This window comes from Lipotes vexillifer, unplaced genomic scaffold (assembly GCF_000442215.2).
Source record: "Lipotes vexillifer unplaced genomic scaffold, Lipotes_vexillifer_v1.1 scaffold182, whole genome shotgun sequence".
In the NCBI taxonomy this organism is placed as follows: domain Eukaryota; kingdom Metazoa; phylum Chordata; class Mammalia; order Artiodactyla; family Lipotidae; genus Lipotes; species Lipotes vexillifer.
Window position 1 is genome coordinate 6,676,784 of NW_006798798.1, and position 16,476 is coordinate 6,693,259.

The 16,476-nt window shown below is 37.5% G+C and overlaps 1 protein-coding gene across 1 annotated transcript in view; it reads left to right on the forward strand.

Moving 5' to 3' along the window:
• Positions 1–1,689: 1,689 nt before the first annotated feature.
• Positions 1,690–16,476, forward strand: part of ZFP82 (ZFP82 zinc finger protein) — a 17,718-nt gene continuing 2,931 nt past the window's right edge. Inside the window, exons 1-2 of the mRNA XM_007471053.1 lie at positions 1,690–1,698; positions 5,686–5,812. Coding sequence (XP_007471115.1) covers positions 1,690–1,698; positions 5,686–5,812 — 136 coding nt within the window. The remainder of the gene's footprint in view (positions 1,699–5,685; positions 5,813–16,476) is intronic.

Below are 16,476 nucleotides of genomic sequence, written 5' to 3' on the forward strand. Positions count from 1 at the left end.
AGATCTATGATTTGCAAATGTTTTCTCCTATTCAGTAGGTTGCCTTTTCATTTTGTTGATGATTCCTTTGCTGTGCAGAAGCTTTTTAGTTTGATGTAGTTCCACTTGTTTATTTTTGCTTTTGTTGCCTTTACTTTTGGTGTTAAAAAATCATCACCAAGACCTATGTCTAGGCACTTGCCTCCTGTGTTTTCTTCTAGGAGTTTTACGGTTTCAGGTCTTAAACATTCAAGTCTTTAATTCATTTTGAGTTCATTTTTGTGCATGGTATGAAATAGTGGTCCAGTTTCATTCTTTTGCATGTGGCTGTCTGTTTTTCACAACACCATTTATTGAAGAGACTGTCCTTTTCCCACTGTATATTCTTGGCTCCTTTTTGTAAATTAATTGATCATGTACACATGGCTTTTATTTCTGTGCTCTCTATTCTGTTCCATGGACCTATATAGCTGTTTTTTTTTGGGGGGGCAATATCATATTGTTTTGATTACTGTAGCTTTGTAATATAGTTTGAAATCAGGAAGCATGATGCCTCCAGCTTTTTTCTTTTCTCAAGATTGCTTTGGCTATTTGGGGCCTTTTGTGGTTCCATACAACTTTTAGGGTTGTTTGTTCTAGTTCTGTGGAATATTCCAGTGGAATTTTGATAGAGATTGCATTTAATCTGTAGATTGCTCTGGGCAGTATGGACATTTTAACAATATTAATTCTTCTAATTTATGAACATTGAATATCTTTCTATTTATTTGTGTCATCTTCAGTTTCTTTCATCAGTGTCTTATAGTTTTCAGTGTACAGGTATATTTAACCTCCTTGGTTAAATATATTCCTAGTTATTTTATTCTTTTGATGCAATTATAAATGGGATTGTTTTCTTAATTTCTCTTTCTTATAGTTCATTATTAGTAGATATAAATGCACCTGATTTTTGTAAATTGATTTTGTATCCTGCAACTTTACTGAATTCTTTTATTCTAACAGTTTTCCCGTGGGGTCCTTAGGATTTTCTATATATAATATCATGTCTGCAAATAGAGATAGTTTTACTTCTTCCTTTCCAGTTTGGATGCCTTTTATTTCATTTTCTTGTGAAAAGTCTTGATAAATAGATATGTGTTATTGTCTAACTGCTGACAACATGAATTCACACCTCTTCAGCCTAGGTTGTAAGAAACAGAATGACAAATGAAGTCATCCAGGAAAGCAATGTGGATGATTCTGATTGAAAATAGTGATGAGCCCAGAGGATTCAGGAAGTTATTGTTCTGACTGCAGGCAGGCAGGGCTGCCAGTTTAGTAATTTCTCAGTGGTAACGGCTGCTAGCATTGGTCCTATGAATTTCTCTCTTTGTATCTGTTTAATTTAAGCAGGCTTGTGAGGTTTTGAAAGAGATTCTGGTTTAGATGATGTGGTCCCTTATCAGCCCTGAAATTTATAAGTAGGGATTAGATTTGTCCATACTTCCTCAAATTTCCGTGTGTGTGTGTGTGTGTGTGTGTGTGTGTGTGTGTGTGTGTGGTGGGGAGGTCCAGGGAGGGGAAAGAATATATTAAACTGAGTCGTTTTGAGAGTTCTGAGGCCTATCTCATGGCCCCCTTTTTCTCCCCCTAGCTCTGGCCTCTGTGAACTGTGCTTCTCCAGGCAAGTAAACCCCAAGGAGGACTGACCAGTTCTTGAATTTCTAAACCATGGCCCATGTAAGTTGCTGTTTCTTTCACCTTCTGGAAGTTAAGGTCCTATAAACTTTTGTTTATCCTGAAACTTCTTACTTATCAGAGCCCCATCTAAGGACCCATTTCCTCCAAATCCAGTGAGAGATGAGGCCAAATAAATAGTACAATGCCCTTCTTGTGAGTCCTTTTTTTTCCAGTCATTGTTCATATATTCATTGAACAAATCATTCAGCATCTCTTATATGTGCTCAGTCTTCTGCTAAAAGCTGCAGTGGAGCAGAAATGAAATCCCTTTAGGGAGATGTTTCACCATCTCTTTTGAGTAGTTGAGAGAGTATGGGCCCATTTGACTGCTCATGGGAAAACGCTAAATTTTTCCAAACTTGAGTTTTCCAAGTAGGTAAGATTTGCTGTTGGTTGACCTCAGCCTCAGTACATGGTGAGATCTCATGTTTTATGAGGCTTTTAGGACTAGGTAGGATTATGGTTGGGTCTTGCATGCAGGGAAGTCAAGTATCTTCTCTGGAAATCCCTAAGAGTTGTATACCATTTATATTGGAACTGGATGAGCTAGTCTAGAATGACATCTTTGTGATTCTGGCTCACCAGTATCCAGAATCTACATCAGTATCCTCTAACTCAGGAATAAGGAATGCATACAGTGAGGGATGGAAAATGATAGATAAGATCATGCAAAGTGGGGTTTATTCCAGGAATGCAAGGATTCTTCAATATACGCAAATCTATCAATGTGATTAACCATATTAACAAATTGAAGGAGAAAAACCATATGATCATCTCAATAGATGCAGAGAAAGCTTTTGACAAAATTCAACACCCATTTATGATAAAAACCCTGCAGAAAGTAGGTGTAGAGGGAACTTTCCTCAATATAATAAAGGCCGTATATGACAAGCCCACAGCCAACATCATCCTCAATGGCGAAAAACTGAAAGCATTTCCACTAAGGTCAGGAACAAGACAAGGTTGCCCACTCTCACCACTCTTATTCAACATAGTTTTGGAAGTTTTAGCCACAGCAATCAGAGAAGAAAAGGAAATAAAAGGAATCCAAATCGGAAAAGAAGAAGTAAAGCTGTCACTGTTTGCAGATGACATGATACTATACATAGAGAATCCTAAAGATGCTACCAGAAAACTACTAGAGCTAATCAATGAATTTGGTAAAGTAGCAGGATACAAAATTAATGCACAGAAATCTCTGGCATTCCTATATACTAATGATGAAAAATCTGAAAGTGAAATCAAGAAAACACTCCCATTTACCATTGCAACAAAAAGAATAAAATATCTAGGAATAAACCTACCTAAGGAGACAAAAGACCTGTATGCAGAAAATTATAAGACACTGATGAAAGAAATTAAAGATGATACAAACAGATGGAGAGATATACCATGTTCTTGGATTGGAAGAATCAACATTGTGAAAATGACTCTACTTCCCAAAGCAATCTATAGATTCAATGCAATCCCTATCAAACTACCACTGGCATTTTTCACAGAACTAGAACAAAAAATTTCACAATTTGTATGGAAACACAAAAGACCCCGAATAGCCAAAGCAATCTTGAGAACAAAAAATGGAGCTGGAGGAATCAGGCTGCCTGACTTCAGACTATACTACAAAGCTACAGTAATCAAGACAGTATGGTACTGGCACAAAAACAGAAAGATAGATCAATGGAATAGGATAGAAAGCCCAGAGATAAACCCATGCACATATGGTCACCTTATCTTTGATAAAGGTGGCAGGAATATACAGTGGAGAAAGGACAGCCTCTTCAATAAGTGGTGCTGGGAAAATTGGACAGGTACATGTAAAAGTATGAGATTAGATCACTCCCTAACACCATACACAAAAATAAGCTCAAAATGGATTAAAGACCTAAATGTAAGGCCAGAAACTATCAAACTCTTAGAGGAAAACATAGGCAGAACACTCTATGACATAAATCACAGCAAGATCCTTCTTGACCCATCTCCTAGAGTAATGGAGATAAAAACAAAAATAAACAAATGGGACCTAATGAAACTTCAAAGCTTTTGCACAGCAAAGGAAACCATAAACAAGACCAAAAGACAGCCCTCAGAATGGGAGAAAATATTTGCAAATGAATCAACTGACAAAGGATTAATCTCTAAAATTTACAGGCAGCTCATGCAGCTCAATAACAAAAAAATAAACAACCCAATCCAAAAATGGGCAGAAGACCTAAATAGACATTTCTCCAAAGAAGATATACAGACTGCCAACAAACACATGAAAGAATGCTCAACATCATTAATCATTAGAGAAATGCAAATCAAAACTACAATGAGATATCATCTCACACCAGTCAGAATGGCCATCATCAAAAAATCTAGAAACAATAAATGCTGGAGAGGGTGTGGAGAAAAGGGAACACTCTTGCACTGCTGGTGGGAATGTGAATTGGTTCAGCCACTATGGAGAACAGTATGGAGGTTCCTTAAAAAACTACAAATAGAACTACCATATGACCCAGCAATCCCACTACTAGGTATATACCCTGAGGAAACCAGAATTCAGAAAGAGTCATGTACCAAAATGTTCATTGCAGCTCTATTTACAATAGCCCGGAGATGGAAACAACCTAAGTGCCCGTCGTCGGATGAATGGATAAAGAAGATGTGGCACATATATACAATGGAATATTACTCAGCCATAAAAAGAAACGAAATTGAGCTATTTGTAATGAGGTGGATAGATCTAGAGTCTGTCATACAGAGTGAAGTAAGTCAGAAAGAGAAGGACAAATACCGTATGCTAACACATATATATGGAATTTAAGAAAAAAAAAATGTTATGAAGAACCTAGGGGTAAAACAGGAATAAAGACAGAGACCTACTGGAGAACAGACTTGAGGATATGGGGAGGGGGAAGGGTGAGGTGTGTTAGGGCGAGAGAGAGACATGGACATATATATACTAACAAACGTAAGGTAGATAGCCAGTGGGAAGCAGCCGCATGGCACAGGGAAACCGGCTCGGTTCTTTGTGGCTGTCTGGAGGGGTGGGATAGGGAGGGTGGGAGGGAGGGAGACAAAGAGGGAAGAGATATGGGAACATATATATATGTATAACTGACTCACTCTGTTATAAAGCAGAAACTAACACACCATTGTAAAGCAATTATACCCCAATAAAGATGTTAAAAAATAAAAAAAAAAAAAATAAAGAAGATCATGCAGATATCTATTGCATAGACTATTATACAACAAATTTTTAAAATTTCATTAAAGAATTTGTCATAAATGGGGCAATGTTTATGATCTGATTCAATGATGAACTTGGAAGAAAGTTTTAATTGTATTCAGATCCTTTTCCAACATAGAGATATCATAGGAGAACTTTTTAAAAAAAACTTGTTCTTTAAGGGGAAAGGGTGGAAGAACACATTTTTTGAGAATTGGTGAGGGAGACATACAATAGGCAGAAGGCTCATACACAGTATTTCATTTAATTAGAAAACTGAGGGCCTTCCCTGGTGGTCCAATGGGTAAGATTCTACGCTCCCAGTGCAAGGGGCCCGGGTTTGCACCCTGGTCAGGGAACTAGGTCCCACATGCATGCCGCAACTAAGAGTCTGCATGCTGCAACTAAGAAGTCTGCATACTGCAACTAAAGATCTCGCATGCCACAACTAAGACCTGGCACAGCATAAATAAATAAATACATACATACATACATACATACATACATACATACTGATTTTTTTTTCCCCAGATGTGTTTGGATAGTTAAGATATGCTAGAGTATACAAGAGGCTGTATCTGTAGCAACAGGATCCTTCAGGAACATATAGGCATCCTGCTTCAAGCACACTCATTTCCTAACTACTGTGTTATGGGCTTCCAGCCCAAGCCTGTTTGCTTGCTCTATGATCCATTTCCTGCAGTATCCCTTCCATTTTTTTCTCCCATCTTAAAACAAATATTCTTTAATTTCAGTTGTATGGTTTGTAATTTCAGGGATCAGTGATGTTCAGTGATGTGTCCATAGATTTCTCTCAGGAGGAGTGGGACTACCTGGACTTGGAACAGAGGGATTTGTATAGAGATGTAATGTTGGAGAACTACAGCAACTTGGTTTCATTGGGTAAGGTTATCTGCCTCTAGAAATTTAGACTCTGTTCTCTGCAAAATTAGCTTTCTTCTCTGGAAATTTCAGGAATATCTTTCAAGAAACTATCTAAATTTCTGCTCCCTGTTCTCAAGGGAATGGTTTGAGCTTTTTTTGTTTGGAAGTGAGCACCTTCACTAAGCATATTCATCTTGCCCATCCTTATGTGGCCTTCAGGCCTTCCTTAATGATGAAAGGACTGGGTTTGAAATCTGGGTGATTTACAACCTTACCAGTGTCAAAGAAAGCAGGATTCACTTTGTATCTGAACTCAGAATTGCTATAGGTGTTTTGTTATTTGTTGGTATACCTATAAGGATAATAGCTAGACCTTATATCTTGGTTTTTCTCTGACTCTCAGATGAACACATAATTTTTTTAGTGGTAAGTGGTATCAACCGGATTTATTTACAGTTCAAGAGAACTCATGTCTTATATTAATAAACAAACATATTCACTCCAACCTACTTTTATGATTAAAAGTTAAAAATCCAAGAACTTTGCATGTAACATTGTATGAATATCCTAAGAAAAAACAGTAAATACCTCAGGAAACTTCTTATTTTCCTCTCATTAAAATAGCAATTATATGATACAGCCACTGTGGAGAACAGTATGGAGGTTCCTTAAAAAACTAAAAATAGAACTACCATATGACCCAGTAATCCCACTACTGGGCATATACCCTGAGAAAACCATAATTCAAAAAGAGTCATGCACCACAGTGTTCATTGCAGCACTATTTGCAATAGCCAGGACATGGAAGCAACCTAAGTGTCTATCGCCAGATGAATGGATAAAGAAGATGTGGCACATATATACAATGGAATATTACTCAGCCATAAAAAGAAATGAAATTGAGTTATTTGTAGTGAAGTGGATGGACTTAGAGTCTGTCATACAGAGTAAGTCAGAGTAAGAAAGAGAAAAACAAATACCATATGCTAACACATATATATGGAATCTAAAAAAAAAAAAAAAACAAGTTCTGATGAACCCAGGCGCAGGACAGGAATAAAGATGCAGACATAGAGAATGGACTTGAGGACACAGGGAGGGGGAAGGGTAATCTGGGACGATGTGAGAGAGTGGCATGGACATATATACACTACCAAATGTAAATTAGATAGCTAGTGGGAAGCAGCTGCATAGCATAGGGAGATCACCTCGGTGCTTTGTGGCCACCTAGAGGGGTGGGATAGGGAGGGTGGGAGGGAGACGCAAGAGGGAGGGGTTATGGGGATATAAGTATACATATAGCTGTTTCACTTTGTTATATAGCAGAAACTAACACAACAATGTAAAACAATTATACTCCAATAAAGATGTTAAAAAAAACAATTATAGTAAATAATAGCTAATAAAATATATGTAACACAGTGTATATTCTAGGCAATGTTTAGATATGGATATATATTAACATAACCTGCACAACAGTCATGTATTATAGGTACTATAATTATCCCTATTTTATAGGTGAGGAAAATAAAGCAGAGTGGTAACTTATCCAAGGTCACACTGCTGGGTTATGGCAAAGGCAAAATTTGAACCCAGACGTCTGTCAACCACTATTGCTCTCAAGAAAAGGAGTACTTGTGTGAATAGAAATGAAAATAAGACCTTTTCCCTCCCTCTGCAATCTCCATTTCTTATGTAATATTAACATGATGTTTTTTTAATCATCTCACTTTTCTTTGTTCTGAAGTCTTTATCAATTACCATTTGACCTATAGTTTATTAAAAATTTAACCAAGACTCAATCAAAGTAACTGTGAATTTATTTTTTATTTCCATGTGACCTTACATTTCTTTTCTTCTGTCCAGGATGCTTTGTTTCTAAACCAGATGTGATTTCCTTATTGGAGCAAGGAAAAGAGCCCTGGAAAGTAGTGAGGAAAGGAAGAAGACAATATCCAGGTAAGTGAGGGCCAATAGGATAAGGGAAACCATCACCAGAGAAAACTGCCCTGCTAGTTAAGGGAGAGGCACACCCTTCTGATGTTGTTTCGAAAACCCACTTTGAAAGACCATGGCCTAAGGAGAAAAGGTCTGAGACCCTGGGAGCAAATTAAGGACTTAGCTGGGGTTACTCATAGTACTACTGTATCCTATTTACCACTCTCCTTTTTTTATTGTTGTTGTTCTTTCTAATTTTCCTCCCCTTTGAAGGGGGCATGAGGTATGGAAAAGTGCTCTCTGTTCCCAGTATTATTCTATCTGTATTTTGATTTCTTCTTTTGCATGTATAGACAGATAGGCAGACAGACAGATAGATCGATCGACCAACTGGGCTCTGAGCCGGGCACTATGCTGGACACCATCAATACAGTGGTAAATAAAACTAGAATCCCTGTCCCTATGAGGATTTACCCTGATTTACAGAAACATAGTAACTGTAAGTAAATCGAAAATATAATGTTAGGTAATAAGGGAGTACTATGAATAAAGGTAAGCATAGTAAGGGAATAGAGAATGTTATGGGATGGGAAAACTGTTTTAGTTATGGTCAGGAAAGCCTTTCTTCCCTAACTTTTCTCATAAAATTAAAAATGGGAAATAGAAGACTATGGAGATGAGTGTTCTTGACGTGGTAATAATATCATATGTTTTATCAGCAACTAAAGTTTCACGTGAATTACTCTAGAAGATAGATCCTTAGTTTACAGAATATCATTTTTATTTACCTTTTTCCATGTGTGTATATATCTACCTTCACGTCAGGAAGAAACATGAATGTAATAGACTATATGGAAAATGATCCTTTGGTTTAGCTTCTACCTCTGTGCTATTTTCATCTCTCTTTGGACCTTTTGTTAAAGAAAGATCCTTAAAACTCTTGATATAGAGATATATGTTGTCACTTTATATTTTGCTCTGTGTTATATTCAGGTCTGACAGAGGAGACTCATTTTAGGCTAAAAGTTCTTTTGTAACACCAGAGCCATTTCAGTGCCCATACTGTTTATAAGGTTATATCTTCTGATTCACTTTCTACCAAAGGAAAGAAAAATATGCTGTTTTTCCCAATCCTAACTTATTTTCTATCATCTGATTAAATGATATTTACAACTGTTAATACTACAAAAATAATGAAATACAGTGGTTCCAAGTGAATAAGATAATAACAGTTTAGTCAGGAAATATTTAGCCAAAATAACAACTGTTGATTCAAAGTTAGACATCTTAAACAAGGTCATTATTTTTTTCATTTCCTTTTCTTTCTTTGTTTCTTTCTTCCTTTTAGTTAAGTTTTATTGAAGTATAAATGCATATAGAAAAGTGGACAAATGAAGGAAGGTTTTTTTGAGGAGACGGTATTTGAGGAGAGATGTGAAGTAAGGGCTCAAGCCATTTGACTCTAGAGGAAGAGCATTCTGAGCAGATAGAAAAGGCCTAAGGAAGAAGTTAGCTTTGCATGTTTGAAAGACATTATGGCTAGAACATGGGGGAGAGGAAGGTAAAGTAATGAGATGAGATCAGAGTTAGTCAAGGGCCATATAATATAATCATTAAGAGAAATTGGAAGCTATAGTCTGCTTTCTGTTTTAAAATGAGCCCTCTGGTCAAGTGCAAAAGTAAGAAGGACGGGCTTCCCTGGTGGCGCAGTGGTTGAGAGTCTGCTTGCCAATGCAGGGGACACGGGTTCGAGCCCTGGTCTGGGAGGATCCCACATGCCGCGGAGCAACTAGCCCCGTGAGCCACAATTACTGAGCCTGCGCGTCTGGAGCCTGTGCTCTGCAACGAGAGGCCGCGATAGTGAGAGGTCGGCGCACCGCGATGAAGAATGGCCCCCCGCTTGCCGCAACTAGAGAAAGCCCTCACACAGAAACGAAGAGCCAACACAGCCATAAATAAATAAATAAATAAATTTAACAAAAAAAAAAAGGCAAAATTCCTTTAAAAAAAAAAAAAAGAATTAAAAAAAAAAAAAAAAAAAGTAAGAAGGACCAGTGTGGAAGCAGTTTCAGTTCAGACTGGAAGTAATGGTGGTTTGGATAAAGCTGGCAGCCGTAGGAGGTAGTAAGAAGCTGTTAGATTCAGGTTATGTATGAAGGGAGTGCCAAAAGAACATGCTGATGGACTTATAAATGCAGTAAGTAAGAAAGACATATCAAAGGAGGAGATAAGGGTGTTGGCTTGAACAGCTAGGTGAATGGAAGCACAATTTACTGAGGTAGGGAAGATAGGAAGAGCAGGTTGGCAGGTAGACGTTGAGAATTTCTGTTTTGGATATTTTAAGTTTGAATTGTCTTTTATTTTTCCAGTTTTAGATGCTGAGTAGGCAGCTGAATATGTATATACACATGGAGCTCAGGGAGAGGTTACAGCCTGATGTCCATCTGGGTGTCTTCACTTTATGGTTAAAATTGAAATTCATGGGTCTGAATGTGTTCATCTAAGGAACACATGCAGGTAGAAGAAAGCAGATAAAGAGAAGAGGCCTAAAGACTGATTCATGGGATACTCCCCTATTCAGACGTTAGAAAGAGGGGGCCGCAAAGGACATGCAGAAGGAGCAGCCACTGATTAAAACAAAAAATGTTTCAAAATGGAAGGAGTAGAGAATGAGGATGAGAATTGACCCCAGATTCTGGCAAGATGGAGAATGCTGGTGACCTTGTCAAGAGTGATTTTAGTGGAGTCAGGGTGAAAACCTGATTGGAGTGACCTAATAAGAGTAGGTAGGGCTTCCCTGGTGGCGCAGTGGTTGAGAGTCCGCCTGCCGATGCAGGGGACACGGGTTCGTGCCTGTTCAAAATTATTTTTTTCCTGCTTTGTGACTTTAACAGAGGTGTCAGTATTTTTTAAAGTATTTTTTTCAAGCCCTGCACTTTAAAAGAGTTTAAAAACAGAGTATTACCTCATTGATTTGGAGTCATAGTTAGTGGCCTCGCTTGCTTTGCTTCCCACACAAGGTGCCAGTGCCTCTTCTTCAACTTAGCTACTTAATTCAGCTTTATTCATTCTGGTTTTTGTCATAATTATCATTTCCTCTGAAAAAAAAAAAAAAAAGAGTAGGTAAGGCAGTGATGAGATGGGTATAAGACAACTCTGGAAGAAGTATGTATGAAGGGAAGCTGGGAAATAGAGTTGGTAGTTACACTGGGGATTTGGGTTATAAGCAGTTTAGTTTATGGTGTGCAATTATAGACCATGTTTGTGTGCCCATGGGAATGATTCTGTAGGTGGGGGAAATTGATGCAGTAGAGAGAGCATAAATTTGGAAGCAGTGTCCTTGAGGTGGGGGTAAAGGAAGGGGATAGGATCCAGGGAACAAGAGAGAATTAAAGGGAAAACAATGTAGTTATGAATGCAAGTAAGTTGGTCTGGGTAGTGGAGAGAGGACAGCATATTCTTCTATTGTTATTTCGTCAGTGAAATCAGAAAGATGGTCATGAATAGAATGAGGATTATTCAATGGTAGCATTCACTATGGCCTTATTCAGGATGTGACTAAAATTGATACTTCAGAAGTACAGTTCCATGGATGTTAGGTTTTATTATTTTCAGATCTTGGTACTCTGTCCACAGTGTTGAAATGCAAATAGGATTACCTTGGAACCAAATCTTCTATATCCTAGTCTTTCTTGTATCAACAAAGCAAGGTGGTTAATAATAAAATGCCTAAACAGACTAAGTACTAAGTTCAGGTAATTTATGTGACATTTTCCATTTAATTAAAGCTGGTTCTCTGAAATGGGGAAATCACATTTGTGATTTTTTATATTTATATATTTTTAACTGATCAAAGAAAGGGCTTATATTTTTCTATGTTCTCATCAGCATTGTTTAATAGAATAGAAATCCTTTGGTCCAACAGAATTGGGACTGGTATTTGGTTTGTTTATTCATAAAAAAGGGTTAGATATTTTATGTACATACCATAAAAGTAATATTTTTACTCTCAACATTAAAATGTAGCTCTTTGTCAATACTTTTGACATGTGTCTAAGGCTTTCTTTCCATTGTGTCTCTTATTTAATTTTTCATCTAAACCACACATACAATTTATAGCCTATTACTATTTCTAGTTAAAATTTTTTTAAGTAGAACAAGAACCAAATTTGCAACAAGTACAGAACACTTCTTGATTATTATGTTTTCCCCATCTTTTACTGTTGTCCCTCCCACACTTAGTTTTTGTTAGCCATGTTTTTGTTTTTTTGTTTTTTTTTTCCGGCTGTGCTATGTGGCATGCAGGATCTTAGTTCCCCGACCAGGAATTAAATCTATACCCCCTGCCTTGTGAGCACAGAGTCTTAACCAGTGGACCACCAGGGATGTCCCCGTTAGCCATGATTTTTAACAATGTATTTACGACCAGTTTTTCCAAAGTATTCAATTTCATTTTCATAGAACCAATCTCTTCTCATAGTTACTTATAATTTTACATATTGTTTAATTAAATTGGGTACTTTCAGGAAAATGTGAAACTGGCCTAAACTTGTTTGGAACAAACACAGTTAACTCTTGTGAAATAGGAGTGCTTTGTCAACTGGGCCTGTGGAGGGGGCCATATCCCCTGGACGTGACCAGACACTGGCCTGTCTCTCATGCCCTAGCCCGCATATCTGTTGCCTACTCAGGCAGACAACAGAAGTTGCTATCTGGCCCAGGGGTGATAATCTGCAGGATTCGATATACCTGGCTACTTTGAATACAGAATTTGCCCGGTTGTTTGCCATTGTCTCCATACCTGCTCAGCTTCTCAGCATGAACACCCTTGATAGACTGCTGTCCCCTTGTACAGAGTAATCTCCCTCTTGTGATTTCGTGTGTGATATCTTTAGAAAATCTAATGTCAGATGCTTCATGAGTGTTTCAGTGTTTTCTTCATAAAGGTTATATATATATTTTAAGTTTACTCTTGAAACTGTTGTGACTGTAATCTTTTTTTCTCCATCATATTTTATTAATGTATGTATAAAGGCTATTAGTTTTTGTTTTTTATATCCTCCTTCCTTATTAAATTCTGTTATCATTTATATTATTTAAACCTCTTAAGTTTTCCAATTATGAATTATCATCTGAAAATACAGTTTTATTTCTTCTTTTAAATTCTTAAGACCACCGCTCATTTTTTTCTGATATTTAAGTGTCTTGACTAATAATTCCAAAGCTGTCTTTTTGTTAAGGTATTATATATTTTATCATTTTAGGGAGGTAATTATTCCTCCTTTTTTGAAAAATCAGGAATGTTTCCCTTTTCTAGTTGCCTTTTCAGTGTCTATGGAGTTGATCATGTGAATTAAAAAATATATATTGGGACTTCCCTGGTGGTGTAGTGGTTAAGACTCCAAGCTCCCAATGCAGGGGGCCCAGGTTCGATTCCTGGTTTGGGAGCTAGATCCCGCATGCATGCCACAACTAAGAGTTCACATGCCTCAAGTAAGGAGCCAGTGAGCCACAACTTAAGACCTAGCACAGCCAAATAAATAAATATTTTTAAAAATATATTTATTTGGCTGTGTCAGGTCCTAGTTGCAGCATGCGGGATCTTCGTTGACACGTGCAGGATCTTTAGTTGCGGCATGTGGGATCTAGTTTCTTGACCAGGGATAGAACCCAGAGCCCCTGCATAAGAAGCACGGAGTCTTAGCCACTGGACCACCAGGGAAGTCCCCGATCATGTGATTTTTATTTTTCCCTTTCCTGAGCTGTACTAAATGTGTTGAATTATCTTAATAGATTTCCCCGTACTGGACCTCTTTAACATTCTTTGAATAAACAACACTGGGTCTTTTGACGCACTGTTTTATTAGATGCTTAGAATTTTTACATCAGTTTTCAGAAAACTGGTATGTAGTTTTCTTTTTATGAACAGGATTTAGTATGATATTATTACATCATGAAAATAGTTTGGAAGTCCTCCTTTTTCTTAGTTCTGTCTAAACAGAATTTGTATGGCCTGTTCTTTAAAGCTTTAATAACCTTTTTAAGCTTTTTCCTTGAAGAAGGAGATGGTAAGTCTGACTACAATCTCTGTTTGCTTTATGGAAGTTAATCTGTTGAAACATTGTATCTCTTTTGTGGTCAGTTTTGGTAAATTATATTTTCTTAGAAAATTATTCATTTTAGCTGTGTTTTAAAACTTATTGGCAAAGTAATCTTTCTTCCAACTAACTGTATTTAATCATGATTATTTTCACTTTGCCATTTTTAAATTTCTATGTCTGTGTTCTTGCTATTTTTATTATATTAACTAATGGTTATCTGTTTTGCTGATTCATTTATAAAAAAAGAGTCTGGTTTTACTTTGTGTGTTAGTTCTTTTTTTTCTGTTTTCTAACTATTCTAATTCTGCTTTTTATAGTTAATTTCTTTTTTCTGCTTTGCTTCAGTTTGCTTTTCTAATATTTTTGAGTGGGATTTTTAGTTAATTTTTTCTTTCATTTTTTGCTATATGTATTAAGATATTTTTAAAAATAAATTTATTTATTTATTTATTTTTGGCTGCATTGGGTCTTCATTGCTGTGCACAGGCTTTCTCTAGTTGCGGTGAGTGGGGGCTACTCTTCGTTGCAGTGCACAGGCTTCTCATTGCAGTGGCTTCTCTTGTTGCAGAGCACAGGCTCTAGGCACGCAGGCTTCAGTAGTTGTGGCTCTCAGGCTCCAGAGTGCAGGCTCAGTAGTTGTGGCACATGGGCTTAGTTGCTCCGCAGCATGTGAGATCTTCCCGGACCAGGGATCGATCCCGTGTCCCCAGCATTGGCAGGTGGATTCTTAACCACTACGCCACCAGGAAAGTCCCATGTATTTAAGTTTTTGAATTTTCTTCTAAGCACTGTGGTTACAGTTTTACAGGTAATTTAAGGTAGTTTTTTTTTTATTGTTACTATTGTTTTTTTTAAACAAATACCATTTGGGATCTTATTTCTCTGTTGATCTAAGAGTTATTTAAGATAGACTTCTAAAATTCCAAGTGGATTTACTTTTTTGTTATTATTATTAATTCCCAGTTTTAGTAGAAACTATATGATTTCAGCTTTCTTATACAGACTATATTATAATACTTGAAAACATCATCATTTTTCTCTCTCATACACAGCTCATTCAGCACTTAAATTCCCCTCTGGGTATTTCTCCTCCTGGCTTACCATCCTCTGGTTTACATCTATCATGACCTTTGTTAGCAATTTCTTCACACTCAAGTTACTGCAAAACCCTTTGACCCTATTAGTGAGTTACTTAAAAATTACGTCTTTTTCTTTTTGCTAAGGGTTTCATAAACTTCAATAAGGTATAACATGTTTTCCTGTCTGAAAGTCACATTTCTAGGAAATAAGGAATGGTCTTGCCTCTGAGGGGACGGAAGGGAGGAGACCAGAATAAGGGGATGAAGGAACAAAACCCACTGAGCATTTGCAAAATGGATGAGTAGTAGAATAAGCTTAAAGGGAGCTGAAGTACGTAAGAGTTTCTCAGTGTCTTTGTTGTGATGTGGAGACAAAGAAAGAGCAACCCATAGCTATGTGAAGGAGGGAATGGCAATGTAGAGAATACTGCATAAATAAGGGTATAAACAATGGAAGGATGTACAGGAAAATACAACCACCATTTTTCATTTATATAGTCAGCTGGGCTAGCTTGAATGAATAAAGTAGATATTTAATCATTGTAGTAAGATGTGAGAGGTTAGAGGACGAGAAATATATTCAGAATAAGTATATAAATATAGGAATTAAATGAGTGAAATCTATTTTGTGCTCTGGATTTATTATTGAATGGAGAGTAAAGCAGGAATTGTTTCTGCCCTTAATGAGGTTTAGGGGTAAGAAAATAAGCAGAATAACAATTGGAAAAATTAATAAATAGATAATTTCAACATAGATCTATGTTGCATGTAATATATGTATAATAACTATGCAGATACACAGTTAACCCTAGAACAACACAGGGTTTAGGGTGTTGCCCCCCCAGCATACACAAAAATCCACATATAACTTTAAAAAATATATTTATTTATTATATTTATTTATTTTCTTTCTATTTTTTTGGCTCCTTTGGGTCTTCTTTGTGGCATGCGGGCTTCTCTCTAGCTGTGGCTTGGGGGTTTTCTCTCGCTAGTTGTGGCGCGCAGGCTCCAGAGCACATGGACTCTAGTTTGTGGCATGCAGGCTCTCTTTTTGAGGTGCATGAGCTCAGTAGTTGTGGCACATGGGCTTAGTTGCCACGTGGCATGTGGGATCTTAGTTCCCTGACCAGGGATCGAACCTGTGTCCCCTGCGTTGGAAGGCAGATTCTTTACCACTGGACCACCAGGGAAGTCCCCACGTATAACTTTTGACTCCCCCAACACTTAGCTACTTATTAGCCTATTGTTGACCCGGAAGCCTTACCAGTAACATAAATAGTCGATTAACACATATGTTATATATATTATATACTGTATTCTTATAATAAAGTTAGCTAGAGAAAAGAAAATGTTATTAAGAAAATCACAGGGGGCTTCCCTTGTAGCGCAGTGGTTGAGAGTCCGCCTGCCGATGCAGGGGACACGGGTTTGTGCCCCGGTCTGGGAAGATCCCACATGCCGCGGAGCGGCTAGGCCCGTGAGCCATGGCCGCTGAGCCTGCGCGTCCGGAGCCTGTGCTCTGCAACAGGAGAGGCCACAACAGTGAGAGGCCTGCATACCGCAA